Source organism: Netta rufina (genome assembly GCF_964035555.1).
Source record: "Netta rufina genome assembly, chromosome: 3".
NCBI lineage: Eukaryota > Metazoa > Chordata > Aves > Anseriformes > Anatidae > Netta > Netta rufina.
The window spans coordinates 54328528-54354248 of NC_140125.1; the positions used below are offsets into that span (position 1 = coordinate 54328528).

Below are 25721 nucleotides of genomic sequence, written 5' to 3' on the forward strand. Positions count from 1 at the left end.
AAGTGTTGGTTTTGAGGCTACGTCAGTTTCAAAGAATAACTGATATCTAATATTGCTTTCTACCAGGCACATGGTATGAATCTAAAGTACTTCTAAGAATATTTTAAATGATGATGATAAAAAGCTGTATTATTTCTTCTTTCTACAACACACTGGACATACCTGCACTTCATCCAGTAATGCTCTGACTTGCTGCAATGGGATAGGAGCATTTCCCAGATCACTCACTGGCTGACAGGACATTTCCACCAGCCACTTGCGCAGTTTCTCTGCCATCTCCCTGTAGCGCTGCCACTGGTGGATCTGGCTGTCAATGATCCCCCTCCTCTGCTGCGCCCGACGAATTACTCCTTGCCATTGATTACTTAGAAGTGTCAACTTCAGATTAAACTCATCCCTATTGCAAATTAATAAATAAATAAAAAACTATGGTAGCATTCATACTTTAATCTATTTCTTTAATGAAATAAACTGGAGGGAAAGGAAATGTGTTTTTTTGGCTGCTGATTATTAAGCACTAGAAGAAAACTACTCAAGTCTATTGACAGTTTACTGAGGATGAGAACTCCACACATCATATATGTGGATAATCAAAGGGGTCCAATTACTAAGACTTTATTTTTTTTCCCCTAAATAAAGAAACTCTTCTCCCCTCCCCCCGAAACATACAAAGAAACCCACATTTTTTGCTAGTTTGGATTATCCAAACTAATAGGAAATCATGGAAATTTCATGATTTGCACTCAAATTTACTACTGAGCTAGCTAAAGCAGGTGTAAGATGTACACAGAATTAATAAAATTCTCATATTGCAGTAAACAGTTCTTCTTGTATTAGGACCGTGATATCCTTAGCAAAATCAATGCATAAGTGTGAAGCCACTGGTGTTCCACTGATTCCTATTCATTTGATCAGGAGCATTTAAAATAAAAAAATGAAACAGGAATTTTTACATGAATTCTTATTCCATCATATGAAACATGAATTCTTATTCCATCATATTTATGCTTCAGGTTATTTTGGCACAAATCAAGAGTAACTTACTGTAAATCAGTCAGTGCAAGCTCCTTTGGTGAAAGACATATTTTGAAGGTACATCAGAACAGACATATATATGATGTGTTTGATAATGCAAGACAAACATTTGTTAGAGAAGTAGCCTCAAGGCTACTACATTCCCAAATGCAGCGCATCTACCCCATCACATCCTAATGAACACTGTATTATTTAAGAGCTGGCTGATTAATAGCTTAAGCATGTAGATGGTAACTCCTGTCTTGGAAAAACATGATCTGAACACTAACATCTTCTGCAACATTCTCTGTTCAGAAGTCTCCCACTATTTTAAGTATTACTTCACTTAATCAGCAGCAACAACAACACAAGAATGGCTACCTGTCATCCACTTGTCCTTGCTCTATGAGGTGCTGCCCATCAGAGATGATTGAATGCAAAATCTGCTGGCGACTGAACATCTCTGCCTGAAATAGCTGTTGTACAGGAGACAAGGATGTTAAAGAAAGGTTTTACATTTTAATTCTGTCTGTATGAAATATCTATATTCTGTGGTAAAAAATATTTTTCATTGACTACTTAAAATCTTTTTCTGAAGGATAGGTGAAATAAAACCTTATCAAGCATGAAGAACTCTGCTTAGAGAGGATGTACTCAAACCCTACCCAAAACCAGAAATATTCTTGTCAACATCCACTTGTTCTGTGAATACATATTAACTTTGTATATAAAAGGGGATATTCTGTTATGTGAGACCACTTGCCATTCCAATTTCTTCTCATATGTAGATCACTGTCAACACAGAAATAGGAATTCAAAGAAGCAGGAAAGGAGGACAGGTATTGAAACGCACAATACCAGCACATTGAAAAAAAAAAACAAACAAACCACAAAACACAACAGTAAGTGCATTGGCAAGCAATTCCCTCTTCCCCCACCAGCACTTTCTCAAATGCTTGTCTCAGTGCATTGGCACTTTGTAAGTGTCCTGAGGAATGTACCAGGTCTCCAGATAGATATCTGGAGAATTGCATAAAAATGACTGCAAGATTGTCATGAAGGAGTTATCTGATGTGGATGAAAGTGTTAGCTCATGATATTTAGAAAAAGCACCACATCCACATCAAAGGTTTGTAAATAACAGTGGGAAATTATTTCTAAATAAGGCCACTGAGGTAGCTGGGGTCCTGTTCAAATAAACATTTGTTTATTTGAAAGTTAAGAGTCAGCACTGGAAAGCTGATAGCAGAACTGAATGCATCCTAATATCCATTCTGGGAATGTATATGGAAATAGAATATTTTCTCATTAATGTTCAAGGAAATAAGGTAAAACAATCTGGAAAGTCATCTCAAGGAATTTAGATTTGAACCTTGTCTTTCAGCTGGCAGGAGTGGAAAACAATTTCTTCATAAAAAGATACAGTTTACAACATTTTGTTAGGGTGAAATGCAGTATTTGGATAACTGGCTATTAATTCTCTAAATTCTGAAAGATGATTTTACAGTTCAAAGAAAAAAAAATCACCTTCTACTGAGTAGCACTTATCTGAACTAACTGCTTCAGATAGTTGAAACAGATCAAGTTTTCAGGAGAGAATTAGGCTGAGGTCTCAAGACATGCAATTACATGCAAAAAGATCCTTGTTAACCCCTTTCAAAAAATATAACTATGAGTGGCCAATACAACAGTAGGAACTTATCTGTTTAGACAGTGATGATTTGTGGACATACAAATCTCAAAATGTTGAGATATCTCAAATTACAAAGATACCCTGTCCAGTTAATGCTGGCAGCACTGAGATGAAATGAAATGGATGAGATTTGCAAAATGCAAAATGCAGTTAAATGTTAAAGCAAATATCTACTAAAGCAAGCAAAAAATATTGTGAATTACTTCCTGCTTAAAAATGTTCACCCAAACATTATGCTGAAATAAGACACAAAGGGTGGAAGGACACAACTCCCCTGTGATCCTTCCTGAATATTGGGGTAGGTCAGTTGAAAAAGTTGTGGGAACTGAAACTGCTGTTGCCACATGGGAGCTTTGGTATGAAAATTGACTTGTCTTAATTGATCTTTACTAAGATTCTTGGCAGTAAAAATATGGGTGGAGAAAAAATGTGCATCATTTGACCTCACCATAGAATCAGAAAAGCATCCTCTAGTAAAAACTCTGAATCGGTTTTTTTCCTTCAGCAAAAGCTGGACTAGTTCTTGGTTTGTTGTAAATAGGTCTACAAACAAATGATTCCAGCACAGAGTGAAGATCAAATCAGTTTGTTCTCCAAGGAAATGTTACCAAAAGGAACACAAATGGAGCCTGCATGATGAATTATATAACTCAGTCTTTGACAGAAAAGTCTTGCTTTTCAGATACAATGTATGTTGGCAATTTATTGGTAAATTAACAAAATCAAAATAAAATGAAAGAACTGAAATCTCCAGTTAGGACTAAAGACAAAGGGTCAAAGTGCATGAGGATAGTTTGGTCTTATGGGAAGACCAATAAAACTTTGATTCCCTTGGTAGAAACTAATATGAAGTAGAATAAGTATAGGGGACAAGCAGTTAGACGCATCCCAATATGTTATACACAAAATGCAGACAGATAAGCAAGCCCTCCACAAAACTGGATATCACTGACATATTTGCATGCTGTTGTTTCTAAGTTAAGACATCCACAAAGAGTGCAAGCAAATGTAATTCAATTTATCATAGAATCACAGAATGGCTCAGGTTGGAAGAGACCTTAAAGATCACCCGGTTCCAACCCTCCTTCCATGTGCAGGGATGCCACCCACTAGACATATTCAAGACATACTATTATATTACTCCCCAAAAGAATGTGAGTTCCACCTATGTATAAATAGTATGTGTTGTAGTTATGTATATATACACATGATGACTTGCCTCATGTGCCCTCTGTTGCTCTAAAAGGCTCTGGTAGTTTCCTGAAATCTCTGCTGCCAGCTTCTGCTCAGTCTGAACTAACAAATCCATCCAAGTTTCACACTTCTCCAAAAAGGTCTGCTTCTGCAGCAGGAAAGACTGCAGCTTACTGAAAGGAAGAAAGAAAGAAAGATGGATTCAGGTAAGGTCTGCTCTCTCACGTAGTATTGACTCTTGTAGTAAATTTTCCAGCAGAAATCTAAATCAGATAGTATTGATTTTCCCATGCAGCTGCATCATTTAATCTATCTATACAACACTAAAAAGAACCAATCTTCCTTACTTCAAATTCTAATTTATGGCAAAACCACCATCTCAACTCATTGACTTCTATCTTTATTCATGAGTACACTAAAGGAAAGGTGCTTTGGTTAATGAAATATCTGAAATATTTTTTATACTCTGCAAAAGGTATACTTTCTAACTATTGTAATATAAGAAAACTATACAATAATCTTAAGATATTCCCACCTGAATCTTTCTGTAGTCTGAGATGAGATGAGAGACCAGTGTCTGTTCAGGTTCTGCATCCTTTTGATTTCTTTATCATTCAGAGGAAGTCTGTAACCCAGCTCATTAAGACGGTCCAAATCTGGGGCCATGCTGCTGAACTTCAACATCTGACTCTGCAACAAACAATAGAGCTGATAAGCAAGAACTTCAGTAATTACACTAGTATAGACTAAGCTAGCACTCAGTTAAATTTGGAATGGCCTTGGTTGCCACCAAGTGGCAAACACTCCCTATGCCAAGGAAAGACTTTATTTCCAGTTTTCAGCCTCTTTGGTCCCAGTCTAGAAGAAAACTTAAACAGAAACAGAGAAGTAAACTCAAATTGCACTTACATATATTGCTGAACTAGAGATTTACCTCTCAGAGCTGCAAAAATAGGCTAGTGCTTGAAGCTACATGTCTATCTTGACAAGAAAGCGAGCCTTTTTTCGTGTTTGCTAAACTCAATGTTAGGGTAGTATACCACATTGAACATACTCACTTGATTTTACTATTATTATTATTATTATTATTATTATTATTAATTATTATTATTATTATTATTATTATTATTATTATTATTATTATTATTATTATTATTATTATTATTTTCTTTTGCAGTACAGAAATGTCCAAATCATTAAATTAGGAAAAAGTGCTATGCTTGTGCACAGTGGAAAAACATGTATAGTTAATCCTGAAAGAAAAATAATTGAATATTAAAATGACAAAAACAGCCTAGGTGGCAGAGACAATCAACTTCCTGTCAGGGCCTCCAAAAGAAGAAGAAAGATAATAAATAAATAAATAAATAATAAAAAAAGGCAACACAAAAAGAAAGAAAAAGAGTTTAAATGTATATTATAGGGTACACAGTATGAATGTTTCAGTACACTTCAGTATATCAATATATCCAAAACATGTAGATGATTTGGTCCTTAAGCTGCATACATTCAAAAAAAATTGAGAGAAAATAAGATAAAGGAACTCCAAAAGTTGCTAAATTTTCCACTCCTAATTTGATTTGATATTCATTTAATCCAAATCCTTTGTTTTTCCTTTTATTCTTTACTCAGGAGCAGAATAACATGGACAATCAATCACTACCTGACTACCATCAAACATCAAATTTCTCAGTCCTATGCTTCCCACGAGTGACAGTTCTTTAATATGTATAGAGTAATATTTGTGCATACCCTGTACAAATTAACCAGGCCAATGTAAAAAAATGAACATTTTGTGTATTTATTACTCACTTTTAGTTCCTCCATCCTACTCTGTATTGCTGAGAGATCAGATGAGTGACTAGGATCCTGTCCTTTCAGTATTTCTTCTGCTTCTGTTATCCAGACCTCAAGGACTTGCAGGTTCTTGGCAAAGGTTTGATAGTCCAGGACTCCAGCCTTGAATAAAAAAGAACACATGATTTAGGAATTTAGCCACATAGCACCCTTCTGGTAGTTATGCTCCTGATTATTCTCATTATAGATTTGCAAACAGAAGTATACACTAGGAACAATTTAAACTGTTGCTTTGTTTACAGACTGTGGATATAGTGTTTATTATTATTATTATTTATTTTCATTATTTTTATCATGGGGCTTTTGCTGTAAAGTCCACACCAGGTGAGAAAATGGGATTTTTCATCATAGCAAAAAGGCAGCACTGCAGCAAAATATTAAAAGACCTTCTTGACTTAAAATACATAGCCTGCTCTAACTTCCTTATATAAAATACTCCTCTGTTTAACGTGCTCTGTCAATAAAAAGAACCACCAGTTTCTGTTGCAATTTCTGTTTGCAAAATTTTTCTGTTTGCAAAGAAAAAAAATCTCTCCTTACATTAATGAGCATATTCTTGATGACACTAGATTTCTTAGACAACTCCACTTGTCACCCAAACAGAAGCCACTGCCTTGTTGCTTTCTCATCCATGCACTTCCATACCCTATCAAACACATTCTGACACTTTGTTTCTGCCCTTTAGACCCTAGTGACACATGCAACAATTAGCAAAATGTGACATACAAGCTTTGACACAAATAGTAGGTGTCAGTATGGTCACTGACATTATCAGGAACTGTTAAAATCCATGCTACACAATTGTTTGGAATCTTCTCTCCTTTGTTTTACCACTAAAGAACAAGCTGGGAAGAGAAGTTGTCACTGGGGAAGCAGTAGCTGTGGATATAGTCATTAGCATTATTGCTGTCTGCACAAAGAATGTTGCCCTTGGCATTCCAGATGGAAACATTCCCCTGTGAGGTTTGCACATTCTATTCCAGAAAGTGGAACTTCTTACAAGGTCTCTATACTGTACTTGAACTTTTTTTTTTTTCTTTGGCTTTCAGGGAAGATTGGGAAATGCAGATGAACAGGTAGCACCATCTTCTTTACCCAGGTATTTTTGGCTAATTGTGTTTTCAAGTACAACAAGGTGATTGGATGCAGGAACTGAAAACACTCTTTGCAATACCTGAAGTACTGTTTGCTGCTTGCGGAGAATTTGTTCTAGGGTTGACAGATTCTGGTTCAGAGACAGTTGATCAGACTGTATAGCTGCTGCTGCTGAAGCCTCCACCTGGCTTTTTAGCTCCTCTCCCAGTTCTTGAAGAACAATCAGTGAATCCTGTGCTGTCTTTAAATCAACGAGTAGATCCTGTGGCAACACATTGAATAAAGATAGGAATAGTTAATCTGACACTCAGTTGATGCCATCCTCCCTGATATGTAGGAGAAATGAAATCAGTAAGGACCACTACTACATCAAAAATTTATATTTATTACTATATTTCAATGCCAAAGTGCCCACTGTCTCTTTGGATAAAAAGGAATGATATGCAGAATAAAACATATCTAGAATTGCTTATGTGCAGAGGAACAGAAAGAAGTGAACACTCAGCTGCCATTGAGTAAACTGCCGTTACTCATGAGGCAACACTTGTTGAAAAAAACACTTTCGATTTACTGACATGCTGCTCCTAAGCAGTGGCAATTCTACCTGTGGATTGCCACAAGGCAACCTGATCCCTAGATCTCCTATTTTTATTTTTATTTTTATTTTTATTTTTATTTTTATTTTATTTTTATTTTTATTTTTTCTTCTTGTTATGAATTACTGGGACGGATTAAAAACTAACTTTTGCAAATTGCGTAATGCAATTATCTGACTGAACTATTTGAGTTGCCTGTCCAGCAAACTATGGCAGCAAATGCTCAGAATGCTCATTAATGTGTTAATTTTTTGCCTTGCAATTGTTTTTCTTACCCTAAGACAACTGCCATTTCAATTTTCTTATCAAGGACACTTAACATTAACTTGAACTCAAACACACCAAAACATAACCACATAACAGGAGACAAAAAATCTTGCTTCTCTGGGACACAGTATCAAAAATAGAGGAATCTCAAGGTTCCAGAGTCAACACTGTTCCTCCATGTGGAAGGATAAAGACACCAAGAACACACACAGTCTTTTTTCATTCAGAAAAAGTGACCAGCCTTGACTTGTGGAAATATAAACAAAGGATCCTGTTTCTTTCTACTATAAGGAGCTCAATGGATTTGGCGGAGATTCTTGCCTAGCAAGAAATACTTTGATAAGCAAGGACTTAAGACTGAATCAAACAATAGAATTTATCCACCTTCTCCAGAGAGATGACTTCAGATAAAAGCAACATAACACAGCAACAAATAATAGAGGGATCATATAAGTCCAAGATAATCATGAGATTTGGGTAGCAGACATGAAGCTGTCTCTCCTGCACATGAGAGATGCTTCAATAAAAAGAAAATTTCCAATACACCAAATATGTAGTTTAGTAATGTAGAGCCTGTTGTGATTTTTAGGTCACAGAGCTGTTGTATAGTGCAACGATTAAGTGAACATACATTACAGTCCTGAATCCAAGAAGTTACTTCATCATCAGCAATATCTTTACTGGTTGCAGTCTTCAACAGTTCATTGATTTGATCTTCTCGTTGACGGACTGTTGAAGAGCATTGTTGGTAACAGTCCTTGTATCTCTGCCACAGCTGAAGGAGACCCTTACTGGAATGCAGCCGCTCTGCAATCTCCTGAAGAAGGTTGTTCCACCTGGTGAAGAGATTGGATGAATGATCAAACCTTGGTAGCTCAAAAGAACTACACCTGCCCCTCTTCCTCACTGTTGTATCCATTGTCTCTGCCCTTCTTCCTCAGTGCTGTTTCCTGTGGTCTTCTGTCTTTTAAGAAATTTTATAATAATAATCAAGATTCAGACATTAGGAGAAAAAAAAGGAATCTAAGAAATATGTTGACAGGATGTTCTGACCTGTCATACCAGGTTTGATCTGTACTGCATCTTGGATGCTGCATATTAATATTTTAGGTCAAAGCTGGAGTACACTTTTTGAAGTGAACCTACTGCAATTCCCACTTAGCACACCTTGGTTCACCACACAGCAGACATAACTGGCCAAGAACTGCCAGCCTCAAATTTAATCAAGGGCCTGAAAGGCCCAGAACAGGTGTAAATATGAAACCATTTCTTCTGCTGCAGTTTCCTCCCAAAATCTCACAGAATCTTTAAATTCATAAAGCCTCATAAAATTAAAATACTTCCAGGTTTATTAAAGCTCTAATAGGTTCATTATCCAATTAAATGTCTAATTCCTCTTTGAATTCTTAGCTTTAGTGGCACCCAAAACAAGCTGCTTTCTGAAATGTACTGTGTTTATCAAATTTTCTCATTATTTCCTTATCAAAGAAAAATCACAGCATTTTCAATTGTTACTATATGATAAAATTATCTCATAAAGTGAAAACCTTGTCAGTCATCACTGAGACTTAAATCATACAGTATCTTATCATAGAATGGCTTAGGTTGGAAGGGACCTTAAAGTTCATCCAGTTCCAACCCTCCTGCCATGGGCAGGGATACCTTCCACTAGACCAGGTTGCTCAAAGCCCCATCCAACCTGGCCTTGAACACTTCCAGGGATGGGGCATCCACAGCTTCTCTGGGGAAAAAGTCTTCTCCCCATGCTTCCAGTTTCTAGTACAGGATGAACCAAAATGAGTTTGGCATGATTGCGTTTTCAAAAACAGACTAACAAACATACAACCCCCCAAAACCAAATACAACAGTATTTCTACCACAGCAGTTTTTGATCTTGGATCAATCAAATCCTTCTGTAGCTTCTCTGAATAAACCTTCAGACTTCTATGGCCTGGATTCAAAGTTGGGGAAGTTGTTTGCCAAGCTACTGGCAAAAGCTTAGATCTTAGATAGAAAAGTCTATCATGCTCTTCCTACAGCTAGAAATTGCAAGCTGAGTACTGGAGAAACTAAGACATGCACAGCAATTTTCAGACAGAATTCTTGCATTTTAAGTGCAGTATTATTTTCCAGGACAAGAATTGTCATGGTTGCAAATTTCCCTGCAGCCATGCATGGAGCAAAGCTGCTGACACTAATGATCCAAATCTCTTTCTGGAGAAAACATTTCTTTTATTATTACTAGTAAAATAACACACTTCTGCTCCAGCAAAAGGAATAAAATAAAAGAATACATAAAATATAATAAAAATAAAAATGATGGAAAATTGAGTCCACAGTTAAATGCAAATCTACCACTGAAAGTACAGTTCAACATAAACACACTTTCTACCTCATATTCACTTCCTTCAAAGTGGTGGTAAGTGTTTCAGTCACTGGTGGGTGACATTGTTTTAACAATTGATTGGTCACTGAACCAAATTTCTGTAAACTATTTTCTTGCTTTTCTAGTTCATCCTGTAGGCTCTGAAATAGAAGAAAAAATAATGATACACAAACTATTATAACTGTATGATGTAGAAACATTTCAAAATCGTACGTATCGATTGCAATATATGGGTTATGAAAGCAAAACTAGATTTCATGTGTATTGAATCTAACTAGGAAGTTTTTTAATATAAAGACTATTGCTAGATACACTTGATTCAATATCAAGGTGTAGCAAAAAGTATGTTTTTAACCAAAATTTTCTAAATATGTAAAAATTTTGTAAAAGAAATTATCCTAAGCAAATACTTTTGTACTGACAGAATAAGTGCATGGAACTCCCTCAGAAATAACACATTAACTGCTGTAAGATATTAAATTTAATGACGTTTTCCTGTTCAAACTTAGATGAAAAAGTAACAGCATAAAAAAGTTTTATTCTAAAAAGAAGGTTCTTACTTTTTCACTTAACAGACTGAAGTATTGCTATCAGGGAAAATGTTCCTTTAAAAAAAAAAAAAAAAGTATATATATAGTGTATATATATATTTAACTATATTATTGCAGTTTGAACAGTTCAGCAAATCTCAACCTGATCAATCGATATACACAAAATAAGTAAAAAAGGGCTTTTTAAAAACAAATAAACAACAACAACCAACAACAACAACAAAAAAACACACAACTTATCCTTCTACTGACTCCTCCTGTCTGATATGTAGAAAATGAAAACATGGAAGAGTGCCTGTGAAGTGTATATATGTTCTTTAAATTTTGATTTGGAAAGTGAGGATTATGCTTAAGGCATTTGGCTGTATACGTCTGGACATCCAATCACACAGAGTATTTACTTTTAAGCAAATTGCTTTTTTATGTAAACTAGATCCACAGATATAATTTTATAAAAGATGTCCCAGTGTGTGGAACATTAACAGGTCAAAATGTAAGCAACAACACAAAAAATCTACAAATAAAACAATTTTACCATTTTAGTTAGTTAGATAAATGAAAAATGTAATGGCTACTTGATAAAGTGCCCTCTCAATGTCATAAGATTTTAATGTGCCGATACACCTGTAGTTTCATTCATTCTCAGCTAAAATGTACATGTATTGCATCCATGCAATAAGGACAACGTTTATCCTTAAATCCATCCTCAGTGTGGCAAGAAGCATGGTATTCCTTTTCACCTGAAGGTTATGAACTTGGACTTTCACAGCTTCCAAAGAACCAGTAAGGAGATAGAAACGGGACAGAGAATATCTGGCTTCCATCAGGTAACTGTTCAGTTCTTCATAAGCCACTTTGTAAATGCTCCACTGATCAAGAACAGATTGCAACAATATCTTTAGTTGGCTAACCTAGGAGGAGGGAAGGAGGGAAAAAAAAAAAAAAAGGTAAATGAAAAACATTCAAGGGGTTTGCTTTTGTTTAAATTATTTCCTTCCTTTTGATCTCAGATTCTACTTGCTCTTCATGCAGAACTTTAAACTTGTTGGAGAAAGAAGAGAACATTTTGCCCTACCATCAGCTAGGCTTACACTGGGTACAGCAGAAAGGTCTGTTTGATTCCATAAAGCCACAGAAGACCAGTATGGCAGGGACTGGAAAGATAGTGAGTACATTCTACCTTGCTTCGAAGAAGGTTCAAAAGCAATTTCTTGACTCCTTAAGACAGGCAGTTGGCCTCTCAAATCCAAGAGAGGCTAGTGCTACAAGAGAGGCTAGTTCTAACACACTGCATTCTTCCTGAGAACATGGACTAATGCTACCAAGGTTCAGATTTCAGGTGATGACAATTGAAACTGATCTCTTCCTCAGTCTGTGTGACCCATATGCTTAAAAAGGTAGTTACTTATGGATCATTTGGTACTTTTCTACTACGTATCAGCATATAAAAAGCTTGAATTTTAAGAATGTAAAACAGATTCTGTGATTCTGTGATCCTTGATATAGTAAATTTCATGTACACACTAGCTTGAAGATGGATGAAAACAGAGACACAATTCAGAATCTCTTCCCATACAACACAGAATAAATCCACTAGCTGCAAACTGCTAATTCTTCTCCTGCATGTTCCAATTCCTGGAACTATGGTTTGCCCTTTGATAATTGTTTTACCATGTGATCCAAGTTGGCCCAGGCATGGTTGATTTCTTTCAGTGTATTCATAACAGTAGAAGAGACTTCTTCCTTCTTGTTCTGTATCAAAGACAGACCACTTTGTTCTATGTTTTCTACTTCTTTTTCTTTTGTTCTTATTGATTCTTCTAATTCCTTAAAATAAAAATAAGACACCTGAGTATTTTTGTTTGTTTACTTTAATGGATAATGACTCGAGTCAGTAAAGATACACATAAGCTCCCCAGTTTGTACAATGTTAAAAATAGGAAAGGCAAACTTGTGCACTTTGTCTTTTTATTCTCAAGAGAATTATAACTCATCAACAATTTTCTTGAATATTTTATCTTCCCTTTAAATCACAGTCGCATATCTTTAATTTAAATAGAAGTATGTCATCCACATTAAAACTCTGTTGTAACCAGCTGCTCTCATGGAAGAGTACAAAATTAATTAAAAATAGGCTAGCAGTTTGAATACATGGGAAAATTGTTGTGTTGTCTTAGTTTGTCCCAGAACACAGAGGGCTTTTTAATTAGCCCAAAGTTGGCTCAAGCCCCTGGAAAAACTGAATTTTGCCACCCAAAGGAAAGGACAAAATGATTTCCTAGGGAAAGATGTCAATTTGCTGTGCCTCCCCACACAAAGTGGAATCTTTATTCTTTTGCCAGATCCCAGCAAAGCCCCTTGCCTGAGGACATCAAGTCTTCCCCTTTTCTAGATGACAAGCTCACTGGACTCCAGCCAATGATAACAAGCAACAGACTGTAGGAATTTTTTTTATTGCCTCCACAAGGTTATACGTTATTGGGAAGTATTATTATGATCGAGTGGGTGGCATTCCTGCCCATGGCAGGGTGGTTGGAAGTAGATGGTCTTTAAGTTCCCTTCCAACTTGAGCTATTTGATAAGTCTATAATTAACAAGCTCTATAACATTTTGCTCTACTCAGCATTCCCCCACACTAACCCAAGAAAATAGAAAGAAAATGAATGATCGGCTTGAAAAGAGGTGAAGAAAATGGGGTTGAGTATTTAGGCACAGAGGTTGTAACGGCTTGATAATGGCTTGTTTTGCTGCTGGAAGTAAGTGCTTACTGTATTGTCAAGAGAACCCTAGACTGGTCATGGAAATGAAGATTCAAAGTTCTGCAATGCCAAAGTTCTTTCAATTTGTCCATATTCTGCAGGTTACTCCTTATTGAGAGAGATGAATCATCCACGAAAGAAAACAAAACTCTGGGCAAACTAAAAACACCTATCTTTCAATAAAATACTCTCCCTAAGAATCAAAACAATACCAACAATAAAAAAAAAAAAGAGTTTAACCATTGCTATAAGAGACTTGACATTATTGATAGCAGGAAGAGTATTTGGAACCAAATTCTGCCCAACACTTACTATTAACAAAATTCATCCCTTCTCACAAACAACAGTTTTGTCTATATACATTGCAAATCATATATGTGAGAGCATTTTTGCTGCACTGTTTATTTTTCCCTTCTTCATTATTTCAAAATTTTATTTATAACTTTTTAATTTTTATTTTCATTTTTTAACACCTGACACTGAAACAAACACTTCTAAGTTGCAAATATCAACTTTGACTTTCTGACAAGGGGATTTTAACACTAAGTATAATTTAAGTTTGAAGAAGGTTGCTTCAAAATTCAGAATGCAAAATTGGAAGAAGCTTCAACCACCAATAATAGCAAATATTTCTGGCTCTATTTCTTTTTCATCATGTTAACCTCAAGACAAAATTAAAGATGCATTAATCTTTCTGAACCATGATTAAAAAAAAAAAAAAAAGTAAAAAAAAAATTGCCTTCATTTCTTAATATGACACTAGGTAGCAACTAACATTGGTTAATAAATAAGCTGCAGCTTTTGTACTAGTTGAACCGGATACTTGGGAGTGTCTGATATGGTTATTTCTTAAACAATTTGTTTCTGTGCTGATCAAAGTCTTGCCATTTGTAACTTATTCCCCAAGTATATTTGCTAACTTCCCTGACCAAAAGAAACCAAAAAGGTGATAAATCAGATTCAGCTTTGAACTCTAGCCAAGCACAGCTTGCCAATTATGTCAGTCTACGCTAAATTACACTTGGTATGGGCTTATTGTGCTGAAATCATCAAGACACTTTTATCTGAAACTAGTCATTGGATACAGTTTGAAAACCTGAATTAAGGAAAAGAAGAAAAGGAAGAAAAAGAAGAAAAAAGGCTTCTAACATATCTGACCTAACCGCTTATTTGCCATTACAGAATCAAATACGGGTTTAATGCACTGGTGAATTTACACTAAATTCTATTATGCACTTCATTTTTTATTTTAGATTTCCATTTGTGAAGACTTAAAAGCTGGATCATACTTATCCTATTCATTAAATGCATGGGTGAAAAACAGCCACACTAAAATAAACATGCTTCCCAACTCCTTTTCTAAGAATACTAAAAAAATACTAATTAATACTAAATAAAGATAATAATTATAAAAATAATTATAATTTATAATTATTATAAAATAATAATAATAATTGCAAACACTAAAGAATACTAAGATTGTGGACATGCAGTTGTCATGACTGAGTTTAATTACACATTTGATCTGTTGTGAAATTTATTATTTGGTCTCTGGTAGAACAAAACAATTTTGAGCAAAAATATTCTGATGCTTGATAGCATTCAGAAAATTAGAAATTCAGAAAAAACTTTTTCCTAGACATGTATAAACTTGAACCCTAGTCTGATAGCTCCAGAAGCAAGCTTTCAACTACTTAAATGTGCACACTATTCCTAGTCAGATGCTCAGTGTCAGCTGTAATTCCCTATGCTGTGTAGTCTTGGTATAAATTTTGCATGAAATTATGACCTGCTGTGCATTATGTATAACTGAGCTTTGTCTCATTCAATCTTTGCCCATTCTAATCAAGATTATTCTTCGTTCTTTCGAAGGTGAAAAGAGTCCAGCACTGTTGGCTTTTCTGGATAGTTGAATATTCGAATAAATATGATTCCTAGCACTTTTTAAAAAGGGAAATTGCAAGGGAAAACCTCCTTGCATTCTATCATCTTTCTTTTAGTAATTCTGAGGAAATGAGAATGTCAGGGGAAAAAAAATGGAAGGAAAGTGGGGGCAAAGAAAAAGTAGTGATGAGTTTTTTTAAAACAAACAAACAAACAATATATTTCTGAATAGTCAAGCATGGTGTTCATGACATCACGTTCCAAATAACTAGCCAAACAGGAATGGTAACATATTCCGTTGATGGCCTTTATAGTCCAGTAAGCCTGACATAGCTGGAAATGTCCTTGCCTTTATACTCAATGCAAAAAGAATAATGACTTTGCTTTTAAACCTCGTGGGGTATTACCATTCCTTCTTCCTTTCTTTAGTACTTGCACATTAGGAATAAAATCTTTCTCACTGAAGTACAGAGAAGCTTGGTCACTGACTTCCCTGGTACGCAGATATCTCATGGCTTTATTTGGTTTCGTTTCTAACTGCTGGAAAGAGAATATTGCTATTTAGAAAGAGACATTACCTGACAATCTTTCAAAGCGTTCTGTACTGAAACCTGGTCTCCAATTCTCTGTTGCTTTTTCAGCTTCTTGTCTTGGGTTTCAAACCAAGATTTTAGGTACTGCACATTATTTTCATATTCTGTCCAAGATTCCTGCAGACTTTCCAACAGCTGGATCTGCAAAGAAATATGAGTGTATACTTCCTCATACAATTACCTCTAATGTTGTGTCAACTAAATAAATCAGTGAAAAACAATGCTGACCAGTGCCTTTCTCAGAATTCAGTAATGTTTTCTGAATTTAAACACAGTATATGTATTCAAATTGAAATATGCCTGTTATTTGTAAAGGAGTACATTAAAAAAAAAATAAAATTCTGTTTAACTGAGGAATTATTCTGCACAGATAAATTGTTCAAACATAATGACACATTGAAAAGAGCTAACACTTTAGCAGGATTTTTTTATGAAATGGCATTATTTTCAGACATAAAAGACCTCAAGACTTCCCAAATAAAATTAAGTATCTAAACATGCATTTTATATTTCTTGCTTATTATTCTGATAAAGCAGATGAATATTTATATTACTCCTTTATCAATTGACAGCTTTGAAATCACTCAGATTTTTCTGAAATGGGTGTTATTCAATGGAGAATGAGATAGTTTTTCTTTGAAAGGAAATATATGAGTTAAAAAAAAAAACAAAGCAGAATTTGAAAATGGCAGTGTTGACATAAAAGGCATTCACAGTACTTAAGACAAGCTTCACTCTAGGGAATGAGTCAACATAATTAGGTGTAATCTTAATTAGAACTGTTTAAGGATGTGATTGTCAATTGACCACAGTGACAAGACAGCTGTGAGCAAAGTGAGGAAAGCAAATAGCAGACTAAAGATCCCTAGGAGTTTGGGATAGCAGACTTTGTTTTGTTCAAGGAACCGTGATCCCATGGGAGGCTGTAGAGAAAGGCAAAGGAGAAACTGGATGCTCTTCAAGGACAACTTCCTCAAGTCACAAAAATGACCCAACCCAGGCTACAAGGAAACAGGACAGCATAGTTTAGAAGTTTGGGTTGAAGTGAGAACTTTTTACAGAGCTAAAAAGGAAAAAGAAGTATGCATGGAAAATTGGTTACGAAAAATGGACATACATGTAAAAGCATTGCCTGGCTGTGTAGGGCTGTTGTTAGGAAAGCAAAATTTTGGCTGGAGCTAACTAGTGAGGGACAGAACCCTTCTTGCTAATCTTTGCAAGTACATCAGCAACTAATGGGAAACCACAGAATAATCTGAGGCACACCGTGTCTTCTGTGCTCTGATCCTACTGCCAACATCTCATGCCTCCTAGGTCTTCTGGCAGACTCTGTACTAGCCATGGTAGAGGAGAAAAGAATTAGGAGCTACTTATGTAAGGTCGACATGTAAAAGTCCACAGAACAAGACAGGCTGCATCCAGGGGTGCCAATGTCATTGCAAGGTAGCTATCACTTTGAAAGGGCAGTTGGAAGAGGTTTCTGGTGACTGGAAAAAAGGCTACATTGCAAATCCTGTCAGAAATGTGGAAATGTCCACATGCATGAAGAATAAGAAGTAATAAGTACAGCCTTACTAAGGGTAAACTGTGCCTAAACTAACTGATCAACTGCTGTGATTATATGATGGACAAATGGAGAGTAGTGGATGCTGTTTGACTTGGCTTTAGCAATGTTTTTGATATGGATGCTATATCATCCTTATAGCAAAACTTAGGACAGATAGTTTCAATGGGAGGTATAAAAGTAAATGAACACTTTTGGAGTCATCAGCCTTAAAGGTCAATGGTAAACACTTCAACGTCCATCTGGCAGTCATTTACAAGATGCATCATCATAGGGTTGATGTTGTTTTATATGTTAGAAGTTGATATTGTTTTATCTGTTACTTCTTCTAACTCATAAAACACATGCTTATATGTTTATATGTTTTATGAGTTAGAAGTGTTTGATATGCTGGAGAGTAGGGTTGCCATTCATAGAAATGTAAATAAGGTGGAGGAATGGATTTGGGAATCCTCATGAAAATCAGCGAAGACAAACGTAAAGTCCTGCACCTGGGACAAAGTAACATGCAACAGTGTAGGCTGGCAGTAGGCTAGCAGCAAGCTGGATAGAACGCAACTTTGTTGAAAAGTGCATAGGGGCTATGATGGGCAATAACTTGAACGCAATCAATAGATCAGCAGTGTGGACCTGTACTAATGAAGGCCAACTACATCCTCTGATAGATTATTGAAAGTGTGCCTCGCAAGTAAAAACAAGAGATTATTTCCCTCTCCTTGACTCTTGTGATCCATTTTGGGCCCTTTCTATTGACAAACTGGTGAACAGGCACTAAGGTTGTTAGGGAGCCGAAGCACATGACATACTAGGAGAGGTTTTCTTCATTCAGCCTGAGAAAAGAAGGTTAAGGAAGCATCTCTTTGTGCTCTTCCAGTCCTTATGTGTGTGCTCCTTTAGACAAGATGGAGGCAAAATCTATTTGGAGGTGCACAGTGAAAAGAGAAGAGACAACAATCACAAGCTGCAACAATAGAAATTCTGTTTGGGCATAAGGCAAAAACCTGTTCTTCACAGGAATAGGGGATAGTAGTTAAATATAAGAACAGGCTCCTCAGAGAGGCTGTAGAATCTCCATCCTTGTAGATTTTCAGAACTCAGCTAAGCAAGTCCCTGTGCAATTTCATCTAATGGTAAAGTGAGCTCTGTTTGAGCAGGAGGTTGGACTAGATGACCTGCAGAGACTTCTAGTCATTACTATCTGACATTTGCATGTGTTTTGACAGTTTACTTCAGAGCAGCGGTAGGTTTTCCTCTTTACCTTTTCCATTACCAGGCCTTGCAGGATCTGCCAACGTCTATTCATTGCTCCGAGTTGTTCTGCAAAATCAGTTTTGTCGCTACGTTTACTTTCAACATCCTGGCTGCTAATCTGTAGCACAGATTGGTTCACAAAATCTACCGTCAACTGTTTGCAATTTAAATCTATCTTGAAACCCTAGTAAAAAAAGAAGGGAATAAAAAAAAATGTATCATCATTATTTAACTTCCTCGAGAACAGAGGAGGAAAATGTTCACAAATTACAACTCTACCACAATTTTCCTAAAGTTTTTCTAGCATTGGAACAACAATTAAAAACATTGATATTTGTTTTCTAAATATTGAGAATAAAGACTTCAATACATTGTCTTTGCAATAAAGAATCTGTTTTCTCTGAAGTAAATGATTAAAATGCAACAGTAAACATATTGGTCTCAAGGATATGATTTAAGAAAAACTGTCTGTTTAAAAAAATTATTCACTTTATTTAGTATAAAACTTTTTTACTACACCAAGAGGTAATACAGAAGATATTACAAACAGAGAAGAAGAATAACCAAGAACTGCTTTTTTCAGGAGACTCATGAAGACTAAAGGTGAAGTATCTGCCTTTCATGTAACATGTACAAATATCTGGAAGGTATCATAATAAATATTCTTCAGAAGGATAAAACTGATATGACACTGAAAATAGAGTCTTCGGGTGCATATCTACTACAGGAGTACTACCAATCTGGTTAAAGATCTGAGATTGTTCTTTATCTACTCTCCTCAATAGTTATCACAAGATACAGCATCTTTCATTTTCACTTCAGATACTGATTAAAATGATCTTGATCTGTAAAGAAATGAATGAAAACACCTTTCATTCAAGAACAGGCTATGCTTTGAGGAGAGGGAGATACCATGCAAAAAATTCATGAAAGCACATATACAAAGTGCTTTGTGGTTTTGGATGAAAGTCAGATCTAATAACATTTCATCATGTGAATATTGCTTTGGATTAACTGGAAATTAAGGTAAGTACATTAAAAATTACATTCCTGCCATAAACAGCAGAGTAAAAGTATTTTTTGTTTCTTTTCCACTGTGTCAAATATCACCCAGTTTTATCTAGTGTACAACTCTAACCACTCCACAGTGTAAATACTTTTTTATCTACTTAAGTCAATTATACTTTACATATGTATATATATTTAGTGGAGATAATTAGAAAAGAAAATCCATAACATTTCCATGATATACCTTGTACTTTTGGACATAATCCTGAACGGCCTTCTGTCCTACTACATTTTTTATATTCTCTTCATCTTGCTGAATAACATTTTCCATCAGGGAAATCCAGCTCATAACTTCAGTGATGGCATGGCGAGAAGGAATTCTGTCCATTTGTAGCTGTAGAAATAACAGACAATGTCGTGAAGGAAATGGATAAGAACCCCTTGCTTTGCATTACCATAGTATACGTTCCTTTACCTGCTCTTATTATCATGTACATCCCTAAAACATTATTGAAGTTTATAAGACAATGAAGTAAAAGAAATTATAGCTTTTAATATGAAATACATTGTATAACTTCATACATCTTAATAAGAAAACATTCTATTAAAGGTTTATTATTTCTATTCTTCATTGTGCAAAGAAACTGGACAAACCCAAAGATTCCATTTTGGCTTCCAAAAAGCTCTGCATTCTCACTCCATAATTCTGTACTGGGTTTATGTAGCTCAACTTTAAGCTATACTTTTTCAGTCCTTGTAAATGGCTAGTGAGTAGGCCAATCGAAAATAATTTTCTACTACTCTTCTTTTGGAGGTGATTTCTAAATGGGCTTATTTTGAAAAGTACCTGATTTTTTCTTAAAAGACTTTTTTCTTAAAAAACATTTGATACACTGGTGTAACTGGCTTAAATACAGTTACTTGGAAATGTACTCTAAGACTCTTGTTTAGGTAGATTTATATATTTTGCATTACAAGATGGTTCAGAGAACTACTAAATTAAATTATTTTGGCAAATATAATAAGTCTCGTAAACATCTTATACTCTTCACCTATGGCGGCTATGTTTTTTTTTTTTTCTTTTTTTTTTTTTAATCTTATCTACTTGTTCTTTAAAATGTAACCTGTGTAACTCATAAAGTCTGAAAGTAGCACCTATTGGTGCTAGACACTATGAGTAGACAGGATTTAGACAAGAGTGTAAGCTTTCCCACACTAAAATGAATGTAATGTTCCTATCTTGCTCACATGGATAGGCAGGAAGGGAGCAACCATGTCTCAGAGAAAGTGCCAACTGTATGGTTTGAATTTTTTGGAATATTAAAAGCCATCACTGTGCTTCCTTACTTGGTGCAATTTCTCTTGTACCGCTGGGATTTGTGTGAGCAACTCTGTCCACTGACTGTCAATCTGGGATAATCCTGCACGCAATGCTGCTGTATCCACCTTTTTCAGTCTGAGGAGCTGGTTCCCAGTACTGAGGACAGAAGATTTCTGTGATGATTTAGCATCCACTTCTTTTGAAAACTCCTGTAAACAGAATCATTTTTTGTGGAGATAAGCAGTTTACTGTACTTAAATCTTTATACCCAGAAAGCTAAGAATACCCTCATTTCTCTTCAAAAACACGTTTTCTATTAGTGTTTATGAGCTATACTTCAAATCAAGTGAAAATATAAACTGTTTTTAATCATAAAAATAATACAGTTCTGAATTGCACCGGGGGTGCAATAACCCCAAGCAGAGCTACAGGCTGGAAGATGAGTGGTTGGAAAGCTGCCAGGCGGAGAATGACCTGGGAGTATAGGTGGATAGTCACCTGAATATGAGCCAGCAGTGTGCTCAGGTGGCCAAGAAGGCCAACGGCATCCTGGCTTGCATAAGAAGCAGTGTGGCCAGCAGGTCTAGGGAAGTGATCGTTCCCCTGTACTCAGCTCTGGTGAGGCCGCTCCTCGAGTGCTCTGTTCAGTTTTGGGTCCCTCGCTACAAGAAGGACATTGAGGTGCTCGAAAGAGTCCAGAGAAGGGTGACGAAGATGGTGAGGGGTCTGGAGAACAAGTCCTGTGAGGAGCGGCTGAGGGAGCTGGGCTTGTTCAGCCTGGAGAAAAGGAAGCTCAGGGGCGACCTTATCACTCTCTGTAAGTACATTAAAGGAGGCTGTAGCGAAGTGGGGGTTGGTCTATTCTCCAACGTGCCTGGTGACAGGATGAGGGGGAATGGGCTAAAGTTGCGTCAGGGGAGTTAGGTTGGCTATTAGGAAGAACTTCTTTTCTGAGAGGGTTGTGAGGCATTGGAATGGGCTGCCCAGGGAAGTGGTGTCTCCATCCCTGGGTGTCTTTAAAAGACGTTTAGATGTAGAGCTTAGTGATATGGTTTAGTGGAGGACTTGTTAGTGTTAGGTCAGAGGTTGGACTCGATGATCTTGAGGTCTCTTCCAACCTAGACAATTCTGTGATTTTGTAATGTGCAAACACACCAGCTCATCTACAGAAATAATATATTTTTTTTTTTGCATGCTCTACTTAATGACCATTTCATTGCTACACTTTTTATTTGTAATTTGAGAAAAAAAAATGTCCTAGACTTGTGACTGACTTACTAGAAAGGAATTCAGGTGGTCTCGGACAGTTTCAAGTTCCTGAGGAACTGTCAGAGACTGTTGGCTCCAGAACTCAAGTCGCTCCTTTGCAGATTGTAACCAATGTGTCAGTTCAGTAGATTCACTCTGATACCTGTAAAAATATTTACAGAAAACTAAAACAGTCATTGTCACTTCTTGCATCCAGTGGAGTAGTCTCTCTTCCACGTGTTAAGAGAAAGATATAAGATATGATTGTAAAGAAATATTTTTTCTTTCCTTTATCAACTTTCAGAAAAGTATGATTTAATTTTTAAGAAAGGTTGCTCTTATTTTAGCTATCACATCTACAATTCTTAATGGTGACTTCTTTTTGCCTTTTAGAAAAAACAATCTCCTAACAGACTGGTAACTAGGTTACTAACCTTTTGGGGGAAGCTCTAATAGCACCATTCCACACCAAACAAACGCAAACAATCATATTTTTTTGTTTTCCATTAGAAGTCTCAATCTTCCAAAAACTTTAGCACGAGTCATCTTATATCAGAAACGTAATGCTTTTGTCAGAAACTATCTTCATATCATTCCATATGCTAAGCAACTAATCAAATGTCAGAATAAGAGTGCTTCCATATAAACTTTATATAAAAATCCTCTTATGTGTCTCTCTTGAAAGGCTAGTGAGCCGACAAGTCAGGGACATTATGAATAATAGAGAAAGTTTCTATATCACTTAGAGAATTCATTTCAAAAGAGGTGCATGAACACTGCTAAAAGCTCCCTTCCCTATATGCAATGGCACAGAAACACAAGTACCCAGCAGCGGCAATATCTCTACCAGAACATCGTGAGTATACTCATACTGTCTAGCAAAGCACACACCCCTTTTCAGCACTATATATAGAGAGAGGACTTATAATTTTGTTATCTTATCAAGATATCTTTCTGACTTCTCACCAACTGTTATTTGGTGCATGATTTATTGTAAATGAGAGAGTATGAGAGCATTTGCATAGAACAAAACTAGGATATGGTAGACTAGTTAAACCATCACATACATTTTAAAGAACTTTCTTTTAAGTATGGAATTTAATAGTTCTGGGTTCAGAATGCCTTTGACTTCAACAAGTGCAATTGAAGATTATAACATTCACTATATCAGCATCACCTGGTCCAGTGCTTCAGTATTGTCTCCAGCCTGTGAAGCTCCTTGTTAACCTTGCTGGTGTTACTTAGCCAGTGGTCTCCTAGTTGGTTCAGCTGGCTTTCGAGATCTGAGCAACTAACAGAAAAAAGGAGCCTTTTCCCATCATCTAGCACCTGGTCTAATTTAGGTTGGTATTCAGTCAGATTAGATCTCAGATGCTGGAATGACAGAAGAGAGACAGTTAGGTCTGCAGGTCTCCACTACCATGCTTTTTCAATATTCCATTTTCTTTTATTGCATTTTGTAGCATATCCGATGTCATTACCGCAAATCTCATTTTTTCCCCTCCGTAACAGTTCTAGAATGCCTGAGATTCAACATGCAGGTAATCTACTCACAATCTGAATGTGCTGTAACAAGTCCCCTCACTTTAGTATGTCTATTAACATCTCCCTCTGATTAATTTCTCCTTGGTGTGAATATTTTACAATAGAAAAGTACAAATTCAAAGGAATCTTAGAGGGCAACATCACTTCTAAGAGAAATTGATTAAAAAGTCATAACTTAATCTTCCATCTGCTCAGAGTTCTACTATACTGAAATTTAAAGATGCCCAAGATGCTAATGCAGGTACCATACTGCAGCCCTTCAATGTCTATCTTCAGTTATCAAACCACCTAATCTTTACTACGAAAGAGAAGCTCTACCCACCCATCCAAATAGTAGAGCACAACAACTGTTAATACTCTGACCCTGAATCCAACTGGGAGGAGAGGCACATTTTATAGAAATGGTGACTTCTGGATGGGTAAAGAATTTGTATATGTGGGCAAACAAACCTCCCAAATTCTGCTATCATCACATAAGTAGTACAAATTTTCAAAAGTATCTGCATATCTGACTAGGCAATATGTACATGCATTCTGACTTTTCAGTTATGCTAAAACAGTCTGAAGATAAAATGTACAAAGCTATCAATGTTATGGTGAGTACATAAACTTTCTATTGCTCTTCCTATTTTCTCTTTCACATAAACAAAGCTTTGATAGATTAATATTTTTTTATATTTTTATATGTTTACAAATGTATTTACATATAACATACATAACATAACATAAATGTGTAAATTCTAGAGAGTAACATAAATTTCCAAGACAGACGTAAATTACATATGATTCATTTTAAATCTAAAAATGGCCACAGAGAGAGGAAAGAAAAAATGGTATTAAAAGTTATGCTATATCAGAATCTGAAAATCTGGATTTGAAGAACACAATTTATCAAACTGATAAGGGAGACAAAAGAGAAAAACATAAACAATGCCTAGTATTAAACAAAACCAAAACACAATGGATAATAACCCCCTCCTACCATTACAAAAGCATAAAGCTGTCTGGTAAAAGAACATGTATTAAACTCAGAATAGGAAAGAATGTAAAGTAAATTTGCAAGAAAAATGTAGCAGACATTTTTCTGAAAACAAAACACCACAAACACAACTGAAGTATCTTGTGTATTACAAGACAAAGACAAAACACTAGACCAGAATTTTCATTTTGAGAACAGACTGAAAAAACAGGATGTGGCAAAAATCTATATTTAAACTACTAGTTCTTATTGCAGGTGAGAAAGAGGAAGACAACTTGGGGAACTTCAGGCTGTTCAGCCTCATCTTGCTCCCTGGAAAGATCATGGAGTACATCTTGGAATCCATTTCCAAGCACAAAAAAGAGAAAAAGTAATCAAGAGTACTCAGCATGGATTCGCTAACTTAACTGTCTTCTATGATAAAATTACTCTCTCTGTGGATGAGACAGACTTCAGTATGGCCTTTGATAATGTCTCTTTACAACACTCTCCTCTGGTAGCTAAGAGGGGGTTGGAGAAATGGACAGTTATATGGGTTACATTGCTGGTCTTAAAGAGTAATGATCAAAGGCTTGATGTCTGTCTCAGAGACAGTAATGAACAAGTACTCCAAGGACTGTTGATATTGGAGCCCAAATAACTTCAACATCTTAGTTAATGGCATGGATGATGACATGGAGCATTCCTCAGTAAATTCATGGATGACACTAATATATGTGGAGTGGTTGACACACACATGAAAAGGCAGGCTCTTAGTCCAGAGACACTTTGATGAAAGTTGAGGTTGGAGGCAGCAGAAACCTCAGAAGGTTCAAATGAAGTAGAAATTTTGTACCTTGGGCAGAATAACCCTATTTTTAAGTACAGGCTAGGAAGGGAACAATTTGTCTTTAATTTTGCAACTAACATAACAATG

At 36.0% G+C, this 25721-nt stretch overlaps 1 protein-coding gene across 1 annotated transcript in view; it reads right to left on the reverse strand.

The window, feature by feature from the left end:
* SYNE1 (spectrin repeat containing nuclear envelope protein 1) overlaps window positions 1-25721 on the reverse strand; it is a 295282-nt gene that overhangs the window by 47334 nt on the left and 222227 nt on the right. Inside the window, 16 exon segments of the mRNA XM_084285341.1 lie at window positions 163-397; window positions 1396-1490; window positions 3927-4074; window positions 4437-4591; window positions 5714-5860; window positions 6933-7115; window positions 8348-8552; window positions 10109-10242; window positions 11394-11564; window positions 12325-12480; window positions 15875-16030; window positions 18712-18888; window positions 19957-20106; window positions 21060-21242; window positions 22312-22444; window positions 23459-23655. Of these exon segments, the coding sequence (XP_084141467.1) occupies window positions 163-397; window positions 1396-1490; window positions 3927-4074; window positions 4437-4591; window positions 5714-5860; window positions 6933-7115; window positions 8348-8552; window positions 10109-10242; window positions 11394-11564; window positions 12325-12480; window positions 15875-16030; window positions 18712-18888; window positions 19957-20106; window positions 21060-21242; window positions 22312-22444; window positions 23459-23655 (2625 nt within the window).